This window comes from Seriola lalandi, unplaced genomic scaffold (assembly GCF_002814215.2).
Source record: "Seriola lalandi dorsalis isolate HSWRI2012SDOR001 ecotype SW California unplaced genomic scaffold, Sedor1 jcf7180002054126, whole genome shotgun sequence".
NCBI classification, from domain to species: Eukaryota; Metazoa; Chordata; class Actinopteri; order Carangiformes; family Carangidae; genus Seriola; species Seriola lalandi.
In genome coordinates this window covers 220,721-236,776 of record NW_019524679.1, presented here as the reverse complement: position 1 = coordinate 236,776, position 16,056 = coordinate 220,721, and the positions used below count along the sequence as shown (strand labels likewise).

Below are 16,056 nucleotides of genomic sequence, written 5' to 3'. Positions count from 1 at the left end.
CTCTGCATACTGCACTCTACAAGCATGGTATCTCACTTCCCTCATCTTACCTCTCTCTCTTGGAGCAGTCTGCGCATTGTCCTCTTCCTCTTAATGTGGCGTCGGCGTAGCAACACGAAGACAGACAGGCCTGCAATAAGAACAGCCAGCAGCCCACCAACTACACCAGCTGCAATCATGGAAAGACCAGAAGAGCTGAAAGACAGGTGGGAGTAGATTTCAGACCGCAGATAGAAACCAGAGCACATTTGTGAATTGAATCAACAAGGAGAGATGAGATTAGAGTGTCGAACTTAGGCAAAGCCAGTGTATCCTTTAGCACTGATGAACACTGTTACTGCATTTACTCACCTTTTAATCTGGCAGCCTTCAAGACCAGGACCAATGCACCTGTAAAAAAATCAATGCAAAGAATCTGATGTAACTATAATGTTACTGTGCCTTCACACTACAAATTCCCCAAACCATCATAAGTCTATTGATCTCCTACAAAGCTAAACACATTTAGGGAAATGCTTTGCAATCGGTGTCCACCAATCACTGTTGCCACACCTATTTGATTTCACGAAAAACTGCTCTGCTGATTACAGCCAATAAAAGCATCCAAGCTCTCTGGAATATATTATGAGTCTATAAGACTAAATGTATAAATCACAAGTTTGTGAATACCACATTAATTGGGGGGGGGGGTTTATTGAATTATTTTATTGATTCATGTGATCAATCTCATATCAGAAGCCGTGACTTCTTGATTTAATGGATCTCCAGTCTCTACTTCAAAAGAACACAAGAGGACAATGACCAGTTGATACATTTCTTTATTTGCACTCAGACTACTGAATACAGAGTAAATGCAATGTCTGATAACCATCAAGATGAAAGTAATAAGTAGCAGTAGTAGAAATAAGTAAAATGAACTATGTGATGAGTTGGCAATCTGTTAGAGAATATGTTACGGCTTATTACACTACGGCTATACGACTTCTTTGTGACATGCTGCGTGTTATATTATGTTGTCTTGTGTCACGGATGCGTCTTGCAGGAGGCTCTGCATAGAAACGCTCTTTCTACTTTACTACCTGATAAATCCTCCACAGTGTTCCCCATTCATCCCCTAAATCTGTCCACCACAGTTTCATAACGAGCCGAAGATTTAGTCACACTTCCCATCGTGTAACGTAAGATTTTTCTAACATTGTGATTTGTGCCGTTACATCACCAGCGTGTTGATTCGCTCAGCCCTTCTTTGTCCCTCAGGACACACAGAGCTGCTGCCTGTGTCAGGCCTGGGCTCACTGGTCAGTCACAATATATAATCAACTGACAGAATCTAACTCTGTGTACAACACTGTGCCATTATAATAGAAATACGCCAAGGTGCAAGTGCGCCTGGCTTTTAAAGGGAATGTGAGATGGCACTATGATTGGTTTATTGGATGTTACACCAAAAACACTCCCATGAATAATTAGGAGATTAAGTGCAACCCATTTGAATCATGCGCCTGACGCTGCGTTTTTTTCACTGTTAAAATAGCAAAAGTGACACGGACACGCCTTAAATGCACGTACGCCATGAGCTTCAGACCATGCGCTTTGGATCGTTAAAATAGAGCCCAATAAGTCCTTTTGATGTTACTTTTCTTATATAAGAAACGGTCACATACCAATACAGAGGCAGTCATAATGTTATAAAATGGAGATTTAAATTGTTTTCTCCAGTTTGCCCGGTTGTCCATGCGTTGATCCTCCGGAGCTGACCCTTTGTTGTGCATCTCTCTGACATGCTAAAAAGCCCGTCTGTTTATGAGAGAAGGGTCCTTTGTCTCCGTTTCCAATCAATTTGATAGTTTGATGATGGGAAGAGTAAGAAAATGTCAATTCGGGGTCCATAACTCTGCATGTCCTTACTGTGAACTTCTTTAATGGCTTGTGACTGAAGCCAGACCAGGTATGTCCACTACACCAGTGATGTAGCTATGAAACACAAAACTAGTAAAAGAAAATCAGGACTTGTTGAAAGTTGCACTGGACAGTTGCAGAGATCTATTGCACACATGGTGTCCCCGAACCACTTCCTTCCACAACCATCAACGATCACCATGTTTGACTGTTGATAGTCCACCACTCTGAACACATTAGGTCTGATTTCATTCCTGTTAAAGTTATTATTGCTCTGCTATATAATGCAGATGTCTATCCATTCAAAACTGAAATGAATGGACATTAATGGGAGCCTAGAGAGTGCAAAAAAAATAAAACATTGAGGAAACTACAAAGCCATGGTATGCTTTGGAGAAATAATTGGATTTGTTTACAAGAAAATGCTGTGGTGCTTTAATCTTAGTCCATAACAAATCTCCTAAATTGTTCAATTTCTATATTTGCCTCATGTTTAAAATTCACTTCTCTCCAACCCGTGAACCACAGCCGACCCTACTGGCTTACACAAAGTTACTGCATCAAAATTACCACAGACAAATGTTTGCAACACAGGGACGTGTGGTGCCAGTTCTCAGGTCGAAGGAGCATTGCTTTTACCCTTGAGTGCAGTTCTTGTGGCATAGCTGGCACACTTTCATCTCATCTGCGTATTTCCACACTAGCGCGTCGTTCTCTCCTGGCACACCTTGGGGACAGCGAGACACACAGAACAGTCCATCCTGGAAGCTGGCACACTTAGTACAGTTTCCAGAACCCTGAAAGTAAAAAAAGAAAAAGAAAAAAGAATCATGTTTACAACCCTCTTGAGAGGAGTAGTAAATATTATGTAAGCTGCACTGCCTTTTAGTAGTAATTTCTCAAAGAAAGTTGCATCTCTCTTCCTCATAAAGATGCCAGTGTTAAGGCAATGAAAACCACACCATCATGTTATTGGCTTCAGTTTAGGCCAGTACAACTCCTCCAGTCCTCTGCTAAACCTATTGCAATCAAATGCTGTAATTTGATACTTTCACTAAAACTCCCTCATTATCAACATGTCTTCTTCTACATTTGGCTGCATTGCATTATGGTCTATCAAGGCTGCTGCTGATGGAGAAATCGGTAGCGCCAACTCTTCTGGAATGGATTTCATGCTGCGTAATTGTTAATCTGCTGTGCTCTTTGATTCTGAGTGACTGACACAAAAACATGACATTTATTGTTGACATTCAAAGCTGTTTCACAAGACTTCTGGGGGTTTTGTTTTTTTGTTTTTTTTATGGATGTTTGCAATGACAGTTTAGTTGTCGGTGAGACACATACAGGTGCACTGCAGGTTGCAGTCCCATTCATGCGCTGACACTCGGGGTGACACTCCATGCAGGTTTTATTCACAACTGCCTCCCGCGGCTCTCTGCAAAAACCAATAACAAAGCACCTCATTTCAAACAGTTACATGTGAACTGAAATTCTTGATCCCTTCTTTGAGGGCAGAAGTTAAATTGTAAGCATGTTGAGATTCAATGTTTGACAGAGACCTTGACAGAGATCTGCAAAGATAAACACATGCCATTTCAGCTGCACTGTTTGTCTTATATGTACTGGAGGTTTAACTTCAAAATACCTTGGATCAGATTTGGTCTTAGCGTTGCTTTCAATAACAAATCCCCAAACTCGTCCAATGTCACAGTCTGGAAATGCTCATGGTATGAAAATAGACTTTGGTGGAGTTAACAGCAGAGAACACAGATCTGATGTTCAGGCTGTTTGTTTGTCTAAAATAAGGATCACTGCATTTCAGAGCTTAAAAAAAAGGGAGTAAAACCCAGATTCCTCCCTTACCCCTCAAGGATGTTGCAGGAGTCAACACAGCTCCCATCACGGCTGTAGTCACGGCAGGCGAAACACATGTCTGGGCCAGGACCCCAGCAGCCGCCTATGGTACACTTCCTGTCACACGTGTTGTTACTCAGAGCTGAAAACAAACATATAATCTGAAGAGAAGATCTTTCCCACATAATTATCCAATTCTGAAATTAGACTCGGTTAATTAAATCCAGCTCGTGCATTGAATAATCACATGTTACACAACAAAACAACAAAATGACCTGACTGATTTAGGTGTGGGAAATGATATTCAGTTTACCACATGTGGCAGCATTAGCATTTTCCTCCACAGTGGCACTTTGGCTTTCCGATTTGAAGAGCCCCTCCCAGTGGCTTTTATTGGTGTAGCACAGGTTGCGGTTCTTCACGATGACCACGTCGCCATCACTGATTTCTTTGAGGGAGCGAAGGCCCAGGTAGCTGATATCGAGCTGAGTCATAACCACACTGCGGCTTCCACTACCAAAGGGAAAAAGGTCGAGCAGGAACAGAAGAAAAAAGGAAAGATTTAATAAGAACAGTTGTTGTTGACCTGCTGTTCCTTGTGATCCAGCGGTCGTGAATCCTCAGGGGGTCTTTACAAAGGGACATACCGCTTAATTCGTCCTCGAATGATCTCCAGATTCTCAAAAGGACTGAGTGAGTTCATGCTCGTTGGCCATGTTTGAATCCACAAGTACCCTGAAGCAACAAATGGTTTGTTAATTGTGAAACTCCTTAGTGTGCCATTTAGTGCGTCATGCATTACTCAGCTCTTACGCAGGCTTACCAGTAATTTCTTTAACTGTCTTAAACACATCAAGCTGGGCAGGATCCATCTTTGGTGTTTTGGTATATGTATCCCTACAAAATTACAAAAAAAAAAAAAAAATACTTGTTTGTTTTTATTGGTAAAGCTGCCCAGTGATCTATTGCAGTTGATACAGGTGATATAGGCGGGCATGGAGTCCGCAAGTGCTGTTCCTTACCCATGAATTGAGGTGTGGATGATAGCAATGTTCCCATTGATTTTGGTGCAGTTTTTAAAGGAGTCAATGTTGGTTGCATTGATAGACAGGGTGTGAGTCAGGTCTCCCGTTCCAAGACCATTACACACTGCAAACCATGAAGAAAACAAGATTTTTGTTTTACAAGAACAGAAACTATTTCAAAGCTCTTGAGATTATTCTGATCGTGGGAATAATCTAAACCAAAGTGAGAAGGGCTTTTAAGAGGAGGCAAACTGTGTCTAAAGTAGTTTTCAGACCCTTTACTGAAGTAAAAGAGGCAATTCCACAATTCAAAATTAAATGAATAAAATGTACTTGAAGTACTCATTATGCCTGCGGTATGTTCCCCTTGGATTATTATTAGTGATACATTAACATGAAAGTAGCATTAGCATGTTGCTGCTGGGCAATGTGGAGCTAATTCTAACAATTTCGCATTCTATTCGATAGTTTATCTATATGAATGTGTCATATTTAATGACATGTGTCTTGCAGCTGCCTTTGAATTGTAATAATCCACAGGACTCAAATAAATGTGTTTAGTTACATTTTACCACTGTAAACTGTGTTATGCATGAGTCAGGAAGAGTCCCCAGGTCGAACAGGGAGACAACTCAACTCCCTACCTTTTGGACACAGTCCATCACACTTTGCGCACTTCCTGATTCCTCCCTCGTCCACCTCATATGTGTTACCACTGCACGTCCGCACACAGGCTCCATGATCAGTCACAACATAGTTATCTGGAATCATTGCAAAACACAAGAAATCAAATCACACCTAAATGTACTTTTCAGCCATAATAACTTGCATGAGTTATACCACCAGTATCACTACAGGCACATAATAACACTGCAGGCTATACAGTTCAGTATTGACTGAGTAATACTGGGACAGACCTGTGGAAGTTAAACTGAGAGAGAACAGTTCTTGCATTAACACGCCCTGAAACTCAATCATTTTCTTTCCTTGTTTATACAGTTTATAATTAAACTGCAACTGTGCACTGTAACTACTGAATGTCTAACAACCCTGAAGGAAGACCGGGGCACTTGTTCAGCATACCACAATGTGAAAAAGCCCGTAATCATGCATGATAAGTTTCACATTGGCCAGTGAGGCCGACTAGTTTTATTTTATTTATCTTGACTGTCAAGGCAAAAGCTACTGCGCACTAATAAATATATCAGTGTCTAAGATTACTGAAACTTCAGGAACAATTTTGCCTAAAAAATACCAAAGAACTGAGAATAAGTTTGTCTGTTTAGTCAGTCTTACGTGGGCAGCTCTTGACACAGGTGGCCCCGAAGTTGTACTTTCCATGTGGGTTAGGTACCAGCTGGTGCAGGTTGGGGTCGTAACGCATGAGGCCCGGGCAGGAGTCCTTACACACCCCGTCATCCTGGAAGTCCCGACAGGCCTGCAGCACAAACAACAGTCATCCAGTACACAGGGACCAAGTCACACTAATGATAACACCGCATTCCTCTATCACAGGCTTGGCTTAATCCTCAGAGCTGCACAGAGAAGAGGGAGAGCAGACGCTGATACTCCAGGCACTGCCAAATGAAAGATTTAATCAGCAGTTATGTGTCTCATTGGTACTGAAACCAATAATAACACTTCTGATCATAAAAACAGATGCTGCTGAGTGAGGGCTTTGTTTTGTTGGAGGCTTCTCATCCAAATTTAAAGCAGAAGTATGAAACATTCAGTTTATTCTGTTGTTCATGCTGCTCTGTTCCCCAGCTCCTTGATCATATCATTAGTCGTGTCCCGCACATGAAGGCGTCTTTCTCTCACCAGACAGTCGGTGGGCCGCGGTCCTGTGCAGCCCGCAGCACAGTGCTCGTTACAACAGTCGCTTGGTGACGGTCCTTTGCATCTCTTCGAGCACTGCTGTGCACAGTTCAGCTTTGTTACTTGAGAAAAGAACAAGAAAAAGTCAGTGGAGTGACCAGTACCGGCAAGTTGTTTTTCATTTTTCATTTTCAGGCCTTATTAAAGCTGTGGAGAATATTTCCTGACAAGTTTTTTTTCGTGTTTCACCACACCATATACAGGATACTGTGAACTAACAACGATAAATCAACTTAAACACGTTCCAGATTTCAGCTTTAATACAGCGTATGTACTTGAGTTCTTTAATGGTAAAATGAAAACACAGATCAGAGCTTACAAGTCTGGCAATTTTCAGGCCCAGGAGCCCAGCATGAACCATTGAAGCAGCTTGAGTCACATGTTTTACCTGTATAAAAAAACAAAAAAGACCACAATAAACAGTCAAATGTTTACTTCACACCCTGCAAATTCTTTATTAATGCACAATGAATGACTTTTGCAGCCTTCGTCTTTTGCTGTAAAATGTGTTACTTACAAAGTGGATTTTTGCTAGCCACCGGGAGCTCCATGCTGGGATGGTTGTCAGCGTTGACAATGTCATACCACTGTATTGTATCCACGTTGCACAGCTGGTTGGTCTGAAACTTGACACCTCCTTTAAGAATTTCTGCAAAATAATGTGAATTGAATAAAATGACACAGTTAATTTTACAAGAGGCCAAGATTGAAATATTTAGATTTTTATTATAACACAAAGTTTCTGTAGAAAAAATTCTGCCATAGAAAACTTGAAAATGCACCTGTCAGGCTGGTCAGAAGAAGCTCTTGGGTGCCCTGACCTGCAGGTTTGTCATAATTGGCAAGAACAGAAAGGGCAAAGGCTCCCTCATAGAGGGAATGACCTCGAATGATGCGCAGGTTCTCCAGAGGAATCCTGGGAGCTGTGTTGAGGGCGATCAGGACGTAGCCGCCCACTTCTTCAATTGACTGTGGAAGGAAAAAAAAAGAGAATAGACGGAAGCTGTTTGTTATGGACTCAGGTATAAATGTGCAATGCTGTTGAGCTGAAAACACACATTTATTATTAAAGGATAAATATTTGGTTTGAGAACCGGGTAGGCAATGAAGTTAGAAAGCAACGGATGAAATGAAATAAAAAAAAAAACTGAACTTATGTGAAGGTTATTTCCTGCATATCTGTATAAACCTTAGGACACTATATGGGTGAAACTGGTAATCCCTAACAATTGTCATGTAAATGTAATGACACATTGTCACTTTTAAATCACAACACAGATTAAAGGAAGTTGTTTTTTGTTTTTTCAGCCCTGACTGTACTAGTCATCCTCCACATGGCCCCATCCAGCTCCACCACTCTGAGGGTTAGGGCAGTAATGTGTGTAGAGAGGTGAAAGTCAGGGCCAAAAAACAGCTATTATGACAGCTGAGCAGGTAGAATAAAAAAAAAAAGAAAACAGTGGAGAGGGAACAAAAATAGGATTTCTAAAAATAAGAGGGACACATCTGCCCCCACCATCCCCAGTGGAATCTCCATCCTTGAAACTCCTGCATGATATCTGCTGACTGCATGTTATTTCTGTTTGTGTGTGTGTATGTGTGTGTGTGTGTGTGTGAGTGTGTGTGTGTGCAAGCACGCATGTGAGTGAGTGTGTGTGGTCTCTCGTAACATCTGCCCAGTGTTCACTACCTTGTCGTTGCAGCTGGAGTTCAAGCAAAGCTCCAAACCAGAGGGTTAGAAACGCACTGAATCATCTGCCACTACGGACTCACTCACTCTCCGTGGATTTTAATTATCTGAACCGGAGCGATAAGAGCAGTGAGGAGCCTGCGAAGATCCAAGACACAGATTGTCTGGGGAAACAGGCTTCAGACCACCAAAGAGAAAACTAAAGAAAATGAGATAATAGGAACCTTTCCCAGTCTGTGCTGTGCATGTCTAACCTCCACCGTTAACAGAGTGCAGTCTTTACCCTGAGGAAGGACAGGTCACGGTGTTCGTCCATGTAAGTGACTTCCAGGTTCTCCAGGACCACAGTGCAGTTGCTGTAGGTCTTCACCATGTTCAGGTAGTGGTCTTCTTTGGACCCCAGAAGGTTTAAGCGGTTGGTGATTCCTTGGCATACTGCAGGGAAAGACAAAAAAAATCTGTCAAACATGTCTGAATGTTATTTGAAACACATGATTCTCACTGTGTGTAAATCATCTGGAAATAAATGCAGTGTCACAAAACCAGTTATCCAAAGCCCCATGGTGCTATCACTCAGAAACATCCACTGCTTATGTAACATATTGGCTTAATTTATGACTTTCTTTGTGTGTGTGTGTGTGTGTGTGTGTGTATGTGTGCGTGTGTGTGTGCGCGAGTGTCTCTGTTTGTAAATGCGGTCCGAGCAGTCATAACTTGGCCAGCTTTCATGTGAAAATAAGTGATCTGGGTAGCATCTACAATAGGAATCGAATCTCAGTGACAAAGCGAGTTCTGGCTCATGTGTCAAAGCGAGCTGGCTGTATTTATACTGGCAAAGGCCGCAGTCTTTCCACTGCTATGCAGGCTTGTTAAAACAACCACTGCAACCAGCATCTCCGAGGCTGTGTCATTTTGGAGAAAAGATTTGGTGTGTCACAGATTCCATGAGATTTGCGAGTCTGTTTCTTAGGTGGGGGTAAGGGATCTGTAGATCTCTAAATCTCATAATTTATAACGGTCTCAATAAGTAGTTGAAGCGTATCTGATTTTAAGGGCAACATGACTAAATAACAATTTAGGGTTTGGATCAAATGCTGATCCACGCGCTTTTGGTTCCAGTAACAACAAAGGCAGCGAGAGATTCACAGGACTACAATCGTGGGCTGATAGTGACCTATTTGGCATTATATAACAAGATGTTTGGATAAGGAAGGCAGTATTACTGATAAGTCCTGCGGATAGTAAAGGCTCTTTCTTAATGAATGCAGTTTTTAGAGCAAGTATGCGCGTCAAGTCGTCTTCCTGTGTTCAGTCGTCCCAAGCTGGTCAGACAGGTTCTGACTGGCGCTGAGGAGAGAGTCAGCTGAGTTCAACACCGTGAACACCCCTCCAACGCACACACAGCCATACATACGCACACATTAACACTGTGCACACACACATAATGAGCATATAACTGATTTCTCTCCTTTGAGTCTTAATTAATGGGTTGACTTGAGCAACAGGTTGAGAGAAAAACAAAAGAATCATCCTCCTGTGTATTTCAGCAGAAATTATGGTTCTGGTGTAATGTCTCCCGGGTCACATTCCACAACGTGTCTGTTCTTGACTGCAAGGAAAGGCCAAAACACGCGCTCCAAATTCTGAGACACACCTCGCGACACCACATTGTACATAACACAGTTCATTTAACTAGAAACTGAAGGGGGGGAGGAAAAAAAAAAGGAATGATATCATCTTTGAGCTCAGTCAAACTAGTATCAAAAGCCAATTTTTTTTTTGTTTTTTTTGTACTTTTCCTCTTCCACTGTGCGTTTCTCACTCAGGTTATTGTGCCGTGTGTTCACACAAAGCGACAGAGAGCGGCACCGAATCACTGAGAATTAGGCACAAACAGCTGTCTCCCACCCTCCCTCTTCTTCCTCCTCATTAGCTTGTCCCTGAGGGATCTCCCTGATATGAACCCTGTGGTCCAGCAGCCTAACGCCCAGGCAACAGAGGCAGGCCAGCGAAAGCAAGCTGACCGTTTTAATTAGAGGAGCCATGCGAGATGTAATTAGCCCCTTAATTATTACTCAGACTGAGAAACCAAACTGTAATAAACAAAAAGGTTGTCATGACTGTGCAGCTGTGAATATTAATCAATCTGATTTGGACATCCCCAATGGCAGTTTGCTAACAGGGATGCTAAATCATGGGTAAATGGTTTGGCTGTTGTGCCACGTACATACAGTACATCTACGCATACAGTACATACAGGCTGTTTCCTGCCTGTTCTGTTAATATTTATGATGACCAGTAAAGGCTACAGGTGAGTAAAGTTTCAACAAACTTCCTCTACCTGAAGTTCATACTTGTGTGGCGCACAAGGAAGAAGAAAAAAAAAAAAAAAAAGAATTGATTGCTCAAGCAAGCAGCAGCAGTGTTGTCATGGTAAACATTCTCCTTGCCCAGTTGTTGATTTCATGACTCTAGTGCAGGTGGTAAATGACCTGATATGCTACCACCATAAACTGACTTCCTCATTAGGCTGCAGCACATGAGAAAGAAACAAGGTCAGGCTGTATCAACATAGAAGTTATGGCTGAAAGACATCGTAATTCTATCTAGACTTTCAATTTCTTCAAGACAACACAGCCTTCCACAGATGAAAATGACTCCCATATATTTGAGTTCGACGTGTCATAAAAAAGGTTGCACAACTGGCAAACCACCTTTCCGCCAGCAGAGACAGACAACTGCAAGTGAGCAAAAGAACACACAGATCGGAAATTACCGGCAGCCCTCATGTTTTTTCCATGTTTTTTCCATGCCACCTTATTCAAATTTGACTCATCAAACATTAAAATAAAAACCCCAGTTTACGGTCTGCTTTAATGCGAGGGTGGGGCCTGCAGAGACGTAACTGATACTGTGACAAAGACTAATTACAGATTGCTTCACTTCCTCCAGCTGTATTGTCGTCACAGAATGTCCAGAGGAGAGCTCTAGGAGCAAGGAGTGGCAGGTCTGCAATACTATTATCACTGTGTCAGTGCTGTGTGCATGTGCATGTGTGTGCATGTGTGTGTGTGGGCTGTGCATGAGTATGCAACGCTTGAGTTGTATAAAACATTCCCTGGATTGCGCTGCGCTGATCAGCACCAAGTCAGAGCTAGACAAAAGACTTGATAAACCCGGTCTTTAGTCATCTAAGCTTGTTGCTATGTGCGGTCGCATATCGCTCTTTTGATGTTTACTTGGGGACTAGTGTTGGAAGTCAAGGGTGTGTGGGTAGATATTTGTTTCTTGAGGCTATGGGATCTGTGCTACTACAGAAAAAAAAACAGTCTAAGCTTATTATGTGAGATAATTAGCTCATTATTCAGGTCCAATAAAGTGTTTGCCGACACAGAGAATGAGATGCACTTCTCTTCGACTTTCGAAGACGTACCACTCTCATGTGGAGAGCTCACATGCTACCGTTACAGAGACGTAGAAGCAGAACCTGTGATTCGCTCTGACATGGAAAGGTTACGCAAATCTTACCTGTTCAGTTCAGTTTCTTTAAAATAAAATGTCTCTCAAAAATGTGAAATTAAAAGCTGCTTCCAAAAGTAGCACATATGAAGGGCTGCTGCATTAGATTGCGATGCCAGGTGTTTGCTTTATTAAGTCCATCTCCGTTATGATGTGAGCGGTTTTGGCGCAGAACTGTAAATTGGAAACTTTTTCTTTGAACTTTGGAGCTGAAAAACGTATTTGACAGAGAAAAGTGGAGTGAAACCAGGGTATAAAACCAAAGTCACAGCAGACAAAACTTACAGTAAACACGTGAGACATATTAACTAAACATGGTAAGATCAGATGTACAATGTTACCAAAAGTACTAAAACCAACCAAAGCAAATAAGGGTCAAAGTCTGCCATAAATTCACATTTTGAGGTCTCATTTACATATTTGGATGAAACTTTGTATTTTTCTTGCCATGAGAGGAAACAGTAAATGTCCACATATGCAAACCAAACTTTCCCGGGACATTGCAATAGCTTCTCAAACCCATTTAATGGTTTCCTTTGGCACACTGAGCCATCTACTATACGTTTAAATGATCGTGCTTTATACCTTTCTACAGAGAACAGAAATGGCCCTGCCGCGTTCGCTTCCTCTCATTCACTACCTGCAATTCAATTACGCTGTGTCCAGAGTCTGATGATTGCATTATCTGAAAACTTATACATAATTAAAGGGAAGTAACAACGCTAACTGACATGACTTGTTTATTTCTCTCTCCAAGTCAACAGCATTACGGCACAGTCTCTTATGTAACTCAATCTGCAGTGTTCCTCTGCTGATAACAAATCGATGCCAAGATTAATTCCCTTATTTAGAGGTAAATTATGGTTAACCTCCTCATATGTCTGTGCAGACAGTAAGAAGATGAAAAACACACCATCAGCTTTTATAGCCATACAGTTTAGAGTAGGGGGCTCCTTGGAGTTGCACATACTCAGATTTCCAGATTTCAGGGAAGCATAAATCTCCAAAAGTTCACTATCAGTGAAAAAAAAAAAGAAGAAGCCACTTCCTTGATTCTTTCTGTGCAATCAGCTCATACTTCCTACTTTTATATTTTCTGACTGGCTGAGATTCAGGAGGAGATCAGGGATTGAATGTCATATAAAGACCAAACTAGCAGCACAAGTAGATATATGTGCATTCTGTGGCGGTGTACTATATTCTTATAAACATACTTTGTAGTTCCTGATATCCTGCTCTCTTCCTTTGCGTGGGAGATGCATCAATCCCTTAGAGAAAACATCTTGGGGCCTCAGAAAAGAAAAAAGGGGCCAGAGGATACCCCCCCCCCCACTTTCCCTCCCTATCCCCAGTGAATGCAACAACACAAACCCCTCTGACATCTCAGGAAGTTGATCTTTGCACAGGGTCAGTTTCATACGGCTACCCCGTGACGCTGAACCAGATGGTAGCTGATTGTCGTCTCCAGGGGAAGAGGACGAGGGGATGATCTAAATCCAGCTTAATGTGCTATTGGAGAAAGAGAAGTGATGGAAAGGAAGTGAGAGGACAGAAGAAAAAAAAAAAAAGAAAACGAGAAGAAAAAAGGAGAGAAATAAGTGGTTTGTGGTTTAACTAACCAAGGTGGTGGACGTAGCGGCAGGCCGCGGGGTCAAACTGTGGAGAGGGGGTGCAAAGCCTCACACTTGATGTATGAACATGGCTGACCTTTCCCTGGAGGCTATAACAAAGGGGACAAACCTTGAAGCATCCAGCTGTAGAACACGAGCAAATGAAGCGTCCCACTGAATACGTCACGTGTCCTCTGAGCAGCTCGAAGCTGCCTCGAGTTTGAGCGCAGTCAGTGAAGTTTAGTCTGTTAAAAGCTCAGCAAAGTGACCAAATAAAGACCAAAAAGGCTCCTGTTTACTCTCCGCTCCTGAAGAGTGCTCTCCACCAGTCAGTGAGACACTCCAGATACCTGTGGCTGGGCCCATCATAATGTTTACTCTCCACCTCAGTGTGAGGAAACCGTGGATTTAGGTTCTGTACAAACACAGGAATACAGTATGTATACTCTCACTCCTGCATACTGTGATCAGCATTTCTAAGACCTTAAGGCATATGAATTAGTTCACAACAATGCCACGTCTAGGAACCAGAACCAGTTTAGACTTTTAGAGCAATTTCATTCTTGAATTATTGGATTCAAATTTCAACGAAATTACAAAAAAAAAAAAAAAAATGTAACTTCATTTGCTTCCAAGAGTATCTCACCATTTTGATAGTTTTGGTTTTATTTGCCCAAGTTTTGAGATATTTGCCAAACTTTCTCTTTGTTGTCACCACAATACAATTACAGGGGACAGATTTGTTATTTTTTTTATGTTTATTGTAATAAAAAAAAAAAGATATTAAAATAAAATCAACAGAAACATCTTTAACTGGAAACATGGCCTCTCTTACTCTGGATGATTCACAGAACTCTCTGTCAACACTTTTCATGGGAACTGGTTCTTCGGTAAAAAGCACTTCCAATAAAAACTGTTCACATTGTAGTCTGTAGATTATCTAAAGTACTGGATATTGTTTCAGGAAAAAAAAAAAAAAAAAAGAAGTTGCTGGTAAAGTAATGTATTACCCCAACTCTGAAGTTCCCCTTCCCAGCAAAGAAGTTGTGACAAACCCACTGTAAGCTATACCTGCCCAGTATCAAATAATATAGACAGAAAAGGTTTGCAGACAGCTGGTGAACATGATGAAGCATTTAGCTGTTATGGAATCAGATACTTCCTTCGTGAGATAAAAGGACACCAAAACAGATCTTAAAAGAGTCTGGATATTGCCAGGTCGCCTGAAACACGATGTCAAATAAATACTATTGTTGTTCTGTGTCAGCTGCATGTGTAAACAGGCAACTGAATATAAGGTGAAAATACGCACCTGTACAACTGCTGATTCATGCAATTATCCAATCAGCCAATCAAACTTTTGTTTTTTGTTTTTTTTTCAATTTGACAGTGGCATGATTGCTGGCATCAGACAGGCTGCTTTGAGTATTTCTGAAACTGCTGATCTCCTGGGATTTTCATGCATAATAGTCTCTACTTTACTCTAGATCTTTACAAATCTGTAGAAATGATGTGATGCAATCACTTCAACATGGACCAGAATGTCTAAGGAAAGTTTCCAACATCTTGTGGCATCGATGCCACAAGGAACTGAGCCCGTTTTGAGAATAAAAGGAGGCTCTACCCAGTATATATCGTCCTTATATCAGCATATTGGCATCGATTGGCATATGTTAATGTTGCGTTTACAGTTAACTGCACTGATTTCAGGCGGCCATTCCATTCACATTCACTGTATAGGCTTGGAGACCGAAACTAATAAAAACCAAAACTATTTTCATGGCTACCACAAGAGATAAGTGAGAAAATATGTTTTTTTTTTTTTTTGGTAAATTCAAGAACCAACTCTTTAATTTAGAAAACTATTCATTCATTACATAGTTAGTGGCTCACAAGAGGATTTGTTTTTTTATTGCATTCATTCTGGTTATTGTTTAAGCTACTGCTGTGAATAATCAACATACTGAACATTTATCTCAATAGTCGATGTATTCATTAGCCAATAGTGATATCAGTGACAGAGGAGATACATAAACCATAAATGATAGAAGATGCATTGAAAAAGGCATAAATTACCAGGCCCCAAGTTGATTTATTGGAGTTAGTTAAACACAGCTGCACTCCTATTACTCTCCAGCTGTGACCAACATATGAGGGGCCCAACATGATGGCCCAAATAATCAAGCAATACACATCATTAGTCAGACAATTTTCCCACACGGCCTGTTGGAAAGTCCATTAGTGCTCTCTGTAGGGGCACCAAACAATCCCACTCCTGTTACCCAAAACTCACACAACCTCCGTTAGAACAGGCCCCATTTAAATGCCAATAATGCACCCACCATTCTCCTGAAATGTTCCAACATTCAACCCACTTCCTCTTTGACGTCCAGGCATTCTCCCTATTGAAGCCCATTCTAGCCAAGACAACCCCCACCCCACCACCACCTCTTTTTTTTTTTCTTCTTCTTTCTCCTTCCCTGTTAAAACTATACTCCTCTTCAATCCCACAGGAAGCCCAAAAGGAAGACGGGAGAGGGAGTGGGCGGCGAGCACACTGCTGCTAACTCACTTCTCTATA

The 16,056-nt window shown here is 41.5% G+C and overlaps 1 protein-coding gene across 1 annotated transcript in view; it reads right to left on the bottom strand.

The window, feature by feature from the left end:
- egfra (epidermal growth factor receptor a (erythroblastic leukemia viral (v-erb-b) oncogene homolog, avian)) overlaps positions 1–16,056 on the bottom strand; it is a 42,511-nt gene that overhangs the window by 13,086 nt on the left and 13,369 nt on the right. Inside the window, exons 2-17 of the mRNA XM_023403352.2 lie at positions 8,630–8,781; positions 7,439–7,625; positions 7,174–7,305; positions 6,976–7,044; positions 6,600–6,718; positions 6,075–6,216; positions 5,423–5,539; positions 4,776–4,902; positions 4,577–4,650; positions 4,401–4,488; positions 4,067–4,266; positions 3,763–3,895; positions 3,244–3,334; positions 2,539–2,696; positions 352–390; positions 51–195 (exon numbers count right to left, since the gene is read on the bottom strand). Of these exons, the coding sequence (XP_023259120.1) occupies positions 51–195; positions 352–390; positions 2,539–2,696; positions 3,244–3,334; positions 3,763–3,895; positions 4,067–4,266; positions 4,401–4,488; positions 4,577–4,650; positions 4,776–4,902; positions 5,423–5,539; positions 6,075–6,216; positions 6,600–6,718; positions 6,976–7,044; positions 7,174–7,305; positions 7,439–7,625; positions 8,630–8,781 (1,973 nt within the window). The remainder of the gene's footprint in view (positions 1–50; positions 196–351; positions 391–2,538; positions 2,697–3,243; positions 3,335–3,762; positions 3,896–4,066; positions 4,267–4,400; positions 4,489–4,576; positions 4,651–4,775; positions 4,903–5,422; positions 5,540–6,074; positions 6,217–6,599; positions 6,719–6,975; positions 7,045–7,173; positions 7,306–7,438; positions 7,626–8,629; positions 8,782–16,056) is intronic.